Genomic DNA, 12,032 nt, shown 5'->3' with positions numbered 1-12,032 from the left:
GAATGCTGTGTTTTTTCTTCTACAATGCATAACTCATCATGACAAATCTCATTCTCTAGGAATAACTTGTTTAACAAAAAAAAACACGCGCTCGTCATATTTATTCGTTTGAGTTACGTTTTCTTTTGCATAAAAAAGTATTATTTTATTTCTTTTTTTTTTCTCTTACAAAGATCACAAAGTGAATTTTACGGTGAAAAATAAAAAAAAAAGAGAGGAAGCTTTATTTTGTTGTTTAAAAAACAATCACTGCTGTATATGAAAAACTTCTATAAAAAAAAACCAACACAGAAAAGAAGGGCAGAGAAGGTGTTTTTGTGCAACATAAACTAAACAATGTTACAATGTCTTGAAGAACAGAAAAAAAAATGTTGAATAAAAATAAATATAATCACACACCCACACACACAACCGCCGCTATTGTTCCTCCTGCTGCTCGCAGATCGTGCCCAGTGAAAGCCTTTTGCATGACTTTCTCATTGTCGTCGTCGTCGTCGTCGCTACCTTCGCCGGCTCCACCAGACAGTCCGAAATCCGGGCCTTGGCCTGCGCGCCAAACGTGTCCTCCCACTTGGCACAGCGCAACCGAACGCGGCTTCCGTGCGAACTCCGACCGCCGAGGCCGCCCACCCTGGCGCAGTACCAGTGCTCCACCTCCGGCCCGATGATCAACGAAACGGCTTCGCACACCGTCCCATCAACGCGGAACGCGTCCACCGTGGCCGTCTCGATGTACCAGTGGAACGTCTGCAGCAGCTGCGGCCCGTCCTCGATCCGGAGCATCCCCGTCAACACGCAGTTGTACTGATGGAAAACAATGGTCACATAACAACTTCAAGCTATAACAACTCAAACTCACCCATCGGTAATGCCGGTACGCTTCCGCGCTCATCTGGTGCTTCTCCGAGCGTTTCGCGTGCCGGTGCTTCTTCAGCTCGTACAAACTGACGGTGCAAACGGTGTCCATCGAGATCGACGGCCGCTCCCGTTTCGCGTTGTACGTCAGGTACACGACGTCAACGCGTGGAATTACGCTGGGAAGTTGGTCGGCCATCACTACACAAACTTCACGAGATCTCGATTTTTAGAGGGTCGCCACAGAGGACGCCTTCAGGGCTGTGGCCGAAGCCGTGTGTGGGGGGTTCAGAGGACAAAAGTCAACTGAAGATGAAGAGTCTCGAATAAGCATGATGGTGGCTTGGTGTTTCAACGATTCCTCGAACAAAAGCGGCAGGCAGAGGATCGGTACTGGTAGGTCAAATGGTTATTTGTATGGAACGCGACTACCTACTTGGCTGAGTGACTGAGATCTCTCCGCAAGCTCGATCGAGACAAATCGTGTTAGGAGGCAGATAGGGTTGGCTGAATCACAGCCATCAAATCGTCGCCGTCGTGCTAACTTGCCGTAAGTGCATTTTGGGCCAAATTGAGTTATGAACGCCATTTTGTGCAGCTCACAATGCCTCACCTTTTGACCTTCACAGATTCCCAATATTCGATTTCAATCTTGAGATATTCAACGAAATCCGAAAAAAACGCCGTGCATTTTTGTCACTTTACATATAAAAGTAGTTTCAATCTTGTTCTGCTATCTTGTCACTCCCTGAAATTTGATGTAAGTGCGACAACTGGCCAAAGGGATTTCAAGTCAGAACGTGTTTGACGCACGTACAAGTTAGACTACCGTAAACATTTGTAATTATAACTCGGGACTCCAGTAACCAACTTCAACCGAACTTCGGGAATGCACATAATGGTCTGCCAAACAAAACGTGTTTGTTATTGTTTACATTGCGATGAGTGCTGAAAAAATCAAGTTTTGCAACGAGTTACTTACAACATTTTTTTGCAATTCCGAAAACGCTTTTTTAATGGAATTTTATGTCCAATGCAAAAAAAAAAAAAACAAAATGAAAAATGTTACTTTTTGATAACAGTGCTGAAAAGTTTAACTTTCTAGCACCCATTTCAGTGAAGCAGCACTGGTATTGAAAGGTATTAATTTTCCATTCTGTTGTTTTTGGTAGGGACAAGTAGGCCGTTTCGTTTCTCCAGAAGGACAGGAAAAGTTGACAGTTACACAGCGGAATTGCAAAAAGACAAATTATCGTTTTATCAAAGATAAGTTTATGCAAATAATTTCAAAAAGAAGAGTGTTTTATGCACTAGTCGCATATTAGAGTCGTTACGAGGTTTACCGAGTTAGGTAAATACGTCGATTGCATCATCGTTGCATCATTTTGGTCCATTTTAAAAATTTCATGCATTTAAAAAAATAGTTTATATTTCTTTTAAACTAAAAATGTCAAACCTTCTTTTTGAATTTTCCAAAAAAATCTAAAATTTTCGATTAAAAAACCCAAATTTTGTCAATTTTAAAAAAAATAGGCAATTGATAAATTAAACTAAAAAAGTGAAAAACCTACTTTCTTCATTAAAAAAAAATCAAATTTTGAGAATTAGGAATTAGGACTATTACAAAATTACAAACATAAAAAATACAATAATTTTATTTTTTTAAACCTCAAAAACCCTCGATTTTTTTTCAAAAAAAAACAAGATTGGTAGGTAAAACATAATTTATATATTTTTTTATTTTTTTTAAACCTAAAAATGTCAAAAACCTTTTTTTATTTTCAAAAAAATAAAAGAATTTTAGATTTAAAACAACCCTAATTATGAGAACATTAAACATTTTTACATTAAAATATACATTATCATTCAGAACTAAAACGGTCAAAAACCTCCTTTTTCTTTAAAAAAAAATCAAAAAAAAATTGCACCTTTCAGTACTGATAATAGTATTTAAATATCTTTTTAAAGCAATTCTTTTCGAAATTAGCCGATTTTGTGCATATTTTTTGTATAGTTATTTAGTTCACAAGGGAATTTTTTGTCGATTTTTAAATCATATTTTTTATTTAAAAACCTTTTTTTCAATCCCTTTTTAAATATTAATGTGTGAAGTGACAAAAACCCGCAACTTTTGAGCCATAGATGAGTACCGTCAACTGGGGCGAATCGGAACTCAGTCTGAATAGGGAGACTAAAAATATATATAATAAAATATTTTTGATGTTATCTGTCTGTTCTATCCGAAACCAATCTAAAACAGCTGACCCAATTCGTCCACGTCTTTTTTTTAACGTCACTTTTTAATGCAAAATCAAGTTTGCAATCGAAAGTACTCAAAAGAATTTTTGATTTTTCTATCGGAATTTAGCGCCTTTTACGAGATATAACCACATAAAGTATCTAAAGTTTTATTTGAAAAGGTCCCATGAACATAAGGAATCCCATTGTATATAGGACCTCTAAAAAACTTCTATAGTTTGACTTAAGCTAGAAAAAAAGATTTTCGAATTTTTCAAATAGTGTCTATTTCTGAAAATATTTTTATCATAATTTACCAAAGTTGATCCATCGTAAAATGTTGGCTTGTATAATTGTTTTTTTTTTTTTGCGTTGAGGTGAAAGAAAATGTGATCAAAAATTGTTTTTAATCTTGTTTTTTTTACCGTTGTACATGAAAATTGACATAGAGCTTTAGGGCCGATTAAAAAACGGCTTTGTTTACAACTGGCGCTTACGACCTTTTGAAACTAGCCCTAGAATTGGTAATAAGTGAAAAGTAAACAGTTCGATCACTCCAGGGTCCAGAGAGACAGAAAAAATATGTGTTTTCACAACGGAATTGTACAAATGCTTTTACAAAACGATCGATAGTATTCTTAATTGAATGACACTAAGTCATTATGTCTATTTTACATCATATCACCTATTCATCTTAAAACTTTATTAAATAAAGTGTGAGAAACAGCATTCTGATCGAATTGGTATCTTCTACAAATAGCTGCAGCATAAATCGAAAAGTTTTCCCTTTTTGAATCACTTTTTCTCAATACATAGGTAGGTAACTTTTTTTGTCGTTGCAAATATTTTTTTAAATGCATTTTACACCTGCCCAGTTGTTTTGCAATAATTATTTTTCAAAAAATCTAAATAGTGACGAAGTTTTTATTTTCGCCAAAAAAATTGCGGTACTGTAAATACATCAAAATATCACGAAAATTCAAAATATTTTTTAATGATATGATTTAATACGCAGGAAATAGTATTTCACATTGTTTTATGTTGATTGAACTTCTATCTCCATTCAACAGTTTAAGATTTTTAAAAATATGGGTTTTCCCCTGATATTTTGGGCCGATTTTGAAGGGGAAGGCGACATAAACTTTGGAAAATATTTGCAACGGCCTTACCATTTAATTCCCATTTGATTTTTGATTGAAAATCAATGTTATTCAAAATTTATGTACATTTCATTATTTTTTTTGTTCTGAAGTCTAGATCAAGAAAAAATTGGAACATGTTAAAATTTAAACATAAAAAAAATAAAGAGAATAAAATAAAAATTCTATAACAAAAAAAAACTTATTTTTTGTATTTTATAGGTTTTTTTTTTCAAGAAATCGGATAAACTTATGCTTTGTAGCGTATTTTGTGACTTCCCCTCCACCAGTGGGTGCAACTTGAAAAGTGACAGTTCTCGTCGAGAAACTCTCGGCTTTGTTTTTATTATGATAACAAAAGTTACAAAACAAGCTCAATACTGAAGGTTTTTGAAAAATTACAAATTTGGAGCAATAGAAAACCAGCGAAAGTGTTTATTTTTCACCGAAAATATCAATCAACACCCGACAACATAAAATGGAAGTAGCGCCAGATATCAACCAAGGTCAATCACAAGAGGAAGAGGAGGAACCAATTCCAGAAGCCGCGCCATCTCCTCCACGTCCCGACGACAACGACGACCACTGGGAAGAGGCGATCCGGGTAGCCGGAAGCATGGTGCAATCCACGTACGAACGTGACCAACGGCCAGCCGAATTCAAGTGCCGCCTCGACCGATCCAGAACCTCCAACCGGAACACCCCGTACAGTACGCACCGTCCCAAGTCGGCACAAATTTCACAGTTCCTCAACGCAGCCATGGTCAACAACACGGAACTGCTCCAGCAGATGATCGACCGGGGGTTCAACCCGGATCTACGCGAGCCCACGTTCAACCGGTCCGCCCTGCACATTGCCTGCAGCCGAGGATTCACCGACACCGTCCGACTCCTGCTGGAAAACGGTGCCAATCCGAACATTCGCGATCTCAACCAAAACACCCCGCTACATTTGGCCGCCTGCACGGAACACATGGCCATAATCGACCTGCTGCTCAAATACGGCACCAACGTTACCCTCAAGGACGCTAGCGGCCTAATCGCGCTGGAGATTGCCATCGGGAAGCTTCGCCTCTCGGACCGAATCATCTCCAAGATGCAAAAGCTAACCAAAAGCGACATCCACACCCACCGGAACAATGTGGTGAAGGTTTGCGAGATGATCTTCAACGCGTTCAAGCAGCAGGTCAGCGGCGGAAGTCTCCTGTACGTGGATCCGAGTCCGGCCGGGCACGAACATCAGCGCCACCTGGAGGAACTGTTGGCCGAGCTGAGCGAGCAGCTGCGGAGGGTTCGGGACCGCACCATCGACTTTGATTCCATCGTGGACCGGGTGGAGAATTTGGGCATTCGGGGTGAAATCGACAGCGACGTGGACCAGCTGCTGTCGACGCTGCAGAAATTGGCCGTTTGAGGAGTGGGAAGTGCATGATTGAGTTTTAAACAATCGGTTTCATCAACATTCCGAGGAAGAATGAGGTGCGAATTTAGGTTTACCAAACAATGGTGTGTACTTTGCTAGTCTTAATTTGAAAGGTTTAAATTAATCTCAATTAATAAACAGAAAACGGCAGCACAAAGCACTTGTAGCGTTCTGATAGTAATTATCAGTTAGGGTTTTTAATCTAAAGTGTGCAAACAGTTTCTAACTTACTGTAGTAGAACGAAAAATAATAAAAACATTCTTCAAACCATGAAAATGTAATAATTTGTAATTAATTTCTTTTGTTTACTCAATATTCTAAAATTTTAAGAATCATTGTTTCAAAAAAAATATAACAGAGAGATTGGAAATACTCTTTGGTTTAAATATAAAACCACAAACACACAGACATTTGTAAGTTTTAAAATCCATGAATCAACAATTTAACGGTCAACTTGAATGTTGGTAAACTCACCACAGCCATACTATTTTTTTTAAATTTCCAAATGCGGATTTTTGTTTTTTTAGAATTCTAGGATTTAAAAATTTCAGAAATAAGTTGTTTTTTTTTCATTTTCGAATGTTAGGTTGGCTATTTTTTTAATTGAATTCCTTGATTGTTTTATTCTTTGAATAGTTAAAGTTTTATCGTTTAGAAATGGATTTTTAATGATTGAATTTTATTTATTTTAAAACTTTTAATTAGGAGGTTTTTTTCAATTTTAGAAATTCAAATATTAAAATTTTTAATTTCAAGTAATATTTTTGAAATGCCTACATTTTAGGATTTTTTGTATTTTAGAATTTAGAATTCTAGAATTTTAGAATTTTAGAATTTTAGAGTTTTAGAATTTTAGAATTTTAGAATTTTAGAATTTTAGAATTTTAGAATTTTAGAATTTTAGAATTTTAGAATTTTAGAATTTTAGAATTTTAGAATTTTAGAATTTTAGAATTTTAGAATTTTAGAATTTTAGAGTTTTAGAATTTTAGAATTTTAGAATTTTAGCATTTTAGAAATTTAGAATTTTAGAAGTTTAGAATTTAAGAATTTTAGAATTTTAGAAGTTTAGAATTTCAGAATTTTAACATTTTAGAATTTTAAAATTTCAGAATTTTAGAATTTTTAACATCTTTTTTGACTTTTCGCATTTTTTTTACATTGTTGACTTTTTGAATTTTAAAAATATAAAATTGAATTGAAGAAGAAAATTTTAAAAATTTGAATTGAAGAATTAGATTTTAAAAATTTTAAAATTTAAGAATTCTTGAATTTTAGTTTTAGAATTTTTGAGTTTTTGATATTTAGAAGTTTAGAATTTTTGAACTGTACCATCTCAAAATTTTAAAATTTTAGAATTTAGAATTTTAAAATGTTCAACATCTTTTTTGATTTTTGCATCTTGTTTTAAGATTTTTGACTTTTTGAATTTCAAAAATATGAAATTTTAAAAATTTGAATTGAATTTAATTTTTTTTAATTTTAGAATTATGGAATTTAAAAAAAAAATAAGATTGTAGAAATTTAAATTTTTCTTTAATTTCAGGATTTTGATATTTATAATTTAAAAATTTTAGGACTTAACAATTCAGAACTTTAGATTTTTGAAATTTGTAGACAATTTTCAATTGTTGGAAATTTCTGTTTTTTTTTATTTTTCATTTTTTTAAATATTTATAATTTTCGAATTGTCATAAATTTTTGATTGTCAGAACTTTTCAATGTTATTAACTGTAGAATTTCTGAAATTTTCAAGTTCCTGTTTTTTTATTTTGGAATTCCAAGATTATAAATTTAAGAAGTATACACCTTAGAATGTAGAAAATTATGTTTTATAAATTTATGAATCTTCAAAATTAAGAATTTTAGATTTTTTAAGTTTTTGGAATTTTTGATCTAAAGAATTTTAGAATTTATGTATCTTTGAATTTCAGAATATCGGAATTAAAGATTTTTAAAAGGTTGGAAATTTAGAATTATAGATTCTAGAATTTTGGAATCTAGAATTTTAAAATTTTAGAGCCTTCGAATATTTGAATTGTCTTCGAATAATTTAGTTTCACATTCTTGATTTTAAGAATTTAAATTTTTGTTCAATTTTAGAATTTATAAACGCTAGAATTTTAGGATTTAAAAATACAGATTTTTAGATTATTGAGATTTGCAGAACTTTTTTACTTGTTGAAAATGTTTAATTTTTCATTGTTTTATTTATTTATTTTATTGTTAAATTAGAATTTTGCTAATGAGAAACACTGAACCCCGTCTCGAAAGGGAAATTTCTTTCAAGTTCTTGGAAAGAAACCAACTCTAATATTTAGCATTTAAAGTCATAAATATTTCAAATTCACGGAATTAGAACAAAGATAAACGTGATAAATTGCTGCACTTACCTTCACTTTCCCGCCTTGTCCCTCTTCTCCACCTTTTCGCCCCGTTTTCGCTTGTTCAACGGATTGCGCGGATCGTACACGTCGTACCAGTCGTCATCCTTCGTGACGGCGTCCTTCGCCAGAATGGGATCGTTCTTCTCAAACTGCAGCCGGTGCGACAACCACGTGCCCCGCTCAATGTCCTGCTCCACGTCTTCATCGCCTTCCCCGGCTGCTGTGGCACCGGAACCAGTCGCAGCCTCATCCGGTTCTTCGTCGGCCGCCTGCTCCTGAACGTTGTGCAGTTTGTTCTTGAACTTTTCCAACAGCTGCAGCGTGAAACTTTCCCGCGAGCTTCCCTTTTTCGGCAGTTGCTTTTTCTTCTCCGAGTACTGCTCCTGCACCGAGAGGAACTCCTTCATGACCTCGCTGGTCACTTGCTTCTTCTTTTTGCTTTCCTCCTCCTGGTTTAGCTTGGCACGATCTTTGCGCTTGTCCGATTGGTAGTCCTTCTTGAGTTTGCTGATTTCGTCCCGGATTTTGGCCGCTTGCTCGAGCTTAACCTTTTTGCGCTCACTTTCCAGCCCAAAGTCGGAATCGGAATCCGAGGATGACTCTTGCGGGGGCGGTGGAGCAGTTTTCGATTCTTCTTTTTCTGAAAAGAAATTAAATTATTGTTTAAAGATAATCGACATAATCTCAGTTCCAACCTACTCTTCTTCAGCTTGTCCCGAATGGCTTGCGCGTCCTGTTCAATCTGTTTCTTGTCCCGACTGGACCTGCCTCGATCCTCCTTCTCCACCTCCTGCTCCGACTCAGAACCGGAAGCAGCCTTCACTTTAGCTTTACTTCCGCCAGGCTTCACATCGATCGCCTGCTTGCTCAGCTTGGGATCGTCCAGCACGTCGTGTGAGCTTTTGCTCTTGCCGGAAAACGCACTCTTCTGGACATATTCGTTCGTTTCCTGTTCCTCCTCTTCGGCCTCGTCCCCAAACGAAAGCAGCCCGTAATTCTTGACCCCTTTTTCCTTCTTCTTCGTTTCCTTCCCCTCACTCTTCTTGCTCTTCAGCGCCCTCGGAACAATGTCCGAAAACGGATTGTGCAGCACCTCCGTCTTCAGAATCTTCGCCGGAAAGTGTGGCCGCTCATTCTCGTAAACTTCCCCCTCCTCCAGCCGCAACATGTTATAGATCGTGTCCCCCGCCACCTTCCCAAACAGTGTGTGCACATTCTGCAGCTCCTGCGTCGGTCCCAGCGTGAAGAAAAACTGCGACCCGTTGTCGTGCTTGCCCGAGTTGGCCATCGCGACCAGTCCCCGCCGGACGAACCGCAACCGCGAGTGGAACTCATCCCGGAACGTGTGACCGTAAATCGACTCGCCACCCGTGCCGTCCCCGTTCGGATCGCCGCCCTGAACGATGAATCCCTTGACCAGCCGGTGGAACACGGTCCCGTTGTAGTAACCTTCCATGCAAAGCTGGACAAAATTGCGGCAAGCCAGTGGGCACTCCCGTGACCACAATTCGATATCGATGTCACCGACGGTGGTTTTCAGCAGGACCTTCCCCGACGTGGGAGGCTCCTGGATGTAGATGTTACTCATGTTTAATTTTAAGTCGGAACGCGAAAAAAACCTAGATTTACACTGAAGAAAATAATTTTGTTTTGATCACTTTCGATTTGTATGTAAACAAGTTTTTGACGTTCTGGTGGGTGCAAGTCTAGACACCAATCGTTCTACGAGGTGTCAACTTAGGATCCATGTGGCAACATTCTTATCTTCAAATACAGTACAAACCCCGCTGGTTGGACAATGATTGTTGTCGAAATTAATTTTTTTAAGGACTATCGAGAAATTAAAAGTGCAATATGGAGTTAAACTTTCTGTCAAGCTGCTGTGAAGTTTACCATGACAGTTGCGAAAGTTTTACTCCATGTTACCGAATCACATCTCTCTTTTTAATTTTTCGATAGCTCTCGTATCGAGAAATTAAAAAGAGAGATGTGAGCCGGTAACATGGAGTTAAACTTTTACAACTGTCATGGTAAACTTCACAGTGGCAGTGCGTGGCCGAATGGTTACGCTGTCCGCTTTGTAAGCGGATGGTTCTGGGTTCGATTCGCATCTGCTGCAATCTTTCATCGGATGAGGAAGTAAAATGTCGGTCCCGGCCTTGGTTGTTAGGCCGTTAAGTCATTCCAGGTGTAGGAGTCGTCTTCATGCCATAAGTACAAACAACACATCAAACCAAGCCTACTTCGATGGAATCGCTGGCGGCGGTTGGACTCGCAATCCAAAGGTCGTCAGTTCAAACACTGGGGTGGAAGGTTCCTTGGAGTAAAAAGAGGTTTGGGTGCTCTCCCCATTCAAGCCTTCGGACTCCTAGGTTCGAGCAGAAACTTGCAATAGAGACCACAAAAGACCCGGGGTCGTTAATGTGTATGGTTTGATTTTGATGGTAAACTTCACAGCAGCTTGACAGAAAGTTTAACTCCATGTTGCCCTTTTAATTTCTCGATAGGCTATTTTATGCAGATCGGAAGGAAAGGGGTCAAGAAACAGCTTTACGAACAGCAGAATAAAAAAAGGGAGCGGTTTCTTGGAACTTTTCTTGCTTGCGCAGCCGCTGCTGCCCATTTGATTTTTTTTCTTGACCGGTTCTTCCGAAGTGCGGATACCGCTTATCGAGAAATTTAAAGCGCAACATGGAGTTAAACTTTCTGTCAAGCTGCTGTGAAATGTTACCGGGTCACATCTCTCTTTTTAATTTCTCGATAATATATTCAAAGACTCAATTATTTCCTAAATTTAAGCATAAATTCGTGATATAATTGTTTACAACGATAAAGCATATTTTTTCTGAGCACATTCTTTAAACGACCGCCAAGGATTTAAAATGGATTATTGTAATCCAATGGAGCATTTCCATTCGAGCAGGGAACCATAGTTGATCCATCGAAAAAATGTTGTCATGCCAATATTTTTTTGCATTAAAATGAAAAAAAAAAACCGTTGTACACAAAAATTTACATAGAGCCTAGCATAGGGCTTTAGGACCCAATTGTCCATACCAAAAAAACTTTTTTGTATGGAGCGTGGACAATCGCCATAATTAGAACGACTGACAGATGTAAAAACTTGAAACCACGTGTTCGGAAATTGTCGAACAATGGTGTTGGAACGTCAACATCAGTTTTGACAACTGGTTTTGACGATTGAGTGCTTTTAAATTCTAATACGTTCGAATTAGTGGACATTCCAAGTAGCGAAATTTTAATTAACGAATCCGCTCTGCAAAATATTGGCACTCTAACTTCAACTGTAACGCTAGGTTTTGTTCAGAGTGATGCTAAAGGAAGCCATTTTTGGGGTTGAGATTGATATCGTGCGCAAACTTCGCACAGCAGAATCAAAAATGTTTGTTTTATTATATTTTTTATAACATAAATTCTAAATTAGGCCGTTGCAAATATTTTTCAAAGTTTATGTCACCCCCTCCCCCCCTTCTTCAAAATCGATCCGAAAAATCAAGGGGCAAACAAAATATTTTTTCAAAAAACTCCAAAATTTCAAAGAAAATAGAAGTCTATCAACTGAAAACAATTAGAAATGGATTTTCCTGCATTCAAAATCATATTTAGCATGTCTGGGATCGATCGAAAATATTTCCAATTTTTGTGAAAATGCATTTTACACCTGCCCAGTTGTTTTGCAATCATTAGTTTTCAAAATATCAAAGTATTGAAGAGATTTTTTGTCGCCGAAAAAAACACTTTTTGCGGTGCTGTACCACAGAGGCCTGTGCGGCCTAGTTTTGGATTGCTTTGAATTAGTTGCAAATAAGGCTTGGCAACAATAATTGCTAAATGGGATGGAGTAAAACTTTCACATCTGTCATGGAAAACTTTACAGCAGCTTGAGTTTAACTATATCACAGACAAACAGACGAGACTCTCCATACAAATAATTTTTGAAATCCATCGTTCTTTATCAAACCACCAAA

At 37.1% G+C, this 12,032-nt stretch overlaps 3 protein-coding genes across 3 annotated transcripts; 1 reads left to right on the top strand and 2 right to left on the bottom strand.

The window, feature by feature from the left end:
* Positions 1 to 99: 99 nt before the first annotated feature.
* On the bottom strand, positions 100 to 1,225 carry LOC6041023. The gene is made up of 2 exons (XM_038266460.1): positions 860 to 1,225; positions 100 to 804 (listed from the first exon to the last, which is right to left on the bottom strand). The coding sequence occupies exons 1-2, from the start codon at positions 1,052 to 1,054 to the stop codon at positions 418 to 420; spliced, it is 582 nt and encodes a 193-aa protein (XP_038122388.1). The 5' UTR covers positions 1,055 to 1,225; the 3' UTR covers positions 100 to 417.
* A 3,485-nt stretch (positions 1,226 to 4,710) lies between these two features.
* LOC6041024 (ankyrin repeat domain-containing protein 54) lies at positions 4,711 to 5,646 on the top strand. Its single transcript, XM_001850283.2, has one exon. It carries the CDS (start codon positions 4,711 to 4,713, stop codon positions 5,644 to 5,646), a length of 936 nt encoding a protein of 311 aa, XP_001850335.2.
* A 2,326-nt stretch (positions 5,647 to 7,972) lies between these two features.
* LOC6041025 (spliceosome-associated protein CWC27 homolog) lies at positions 7,973 to 9,693 on the bottom strand. The gene is made up of 2 exons (XM_038266459.1): positions 8,743 to 9,693; positions 7,973 to 8,683 (listed from the first exon to the last, which is right to left on the bottom strand). The coding sequence occupies exons 1-2, from the start codon at positions 9,629 to 9,631 to the stop codon at positions 8,052 to 8,054; spliced, it is 1,521 nt and encodes a 506-aa protein (XP_038122387.1). The 5' UTR covers positions 9,632 to 9,693; the 3' UTR covers positions 7,973 to 8,051.
* Between the last annotated feature and the right edge of the window lie 2,339 nt (positions 9,694 to 12,032).

Source organism: Culex quinquefasciatus, chromosome 3 (assembly GCF_015732765.1).
Source record: "Culex quinquefasciatus strain JHB chromosome 3, VPISU_Cqui_1.0_pri_paternal, whole genome shotgun sequence".
Lineage (NCBI taxonomy): Eukaryota > Metazoa > Arthropoda > Insecta > Diptera > Culicidae > Culex > Culex quinquefasciatus.
This window is presented reverse-complemented; position numbering and strand designations above follow the sequence as displayed.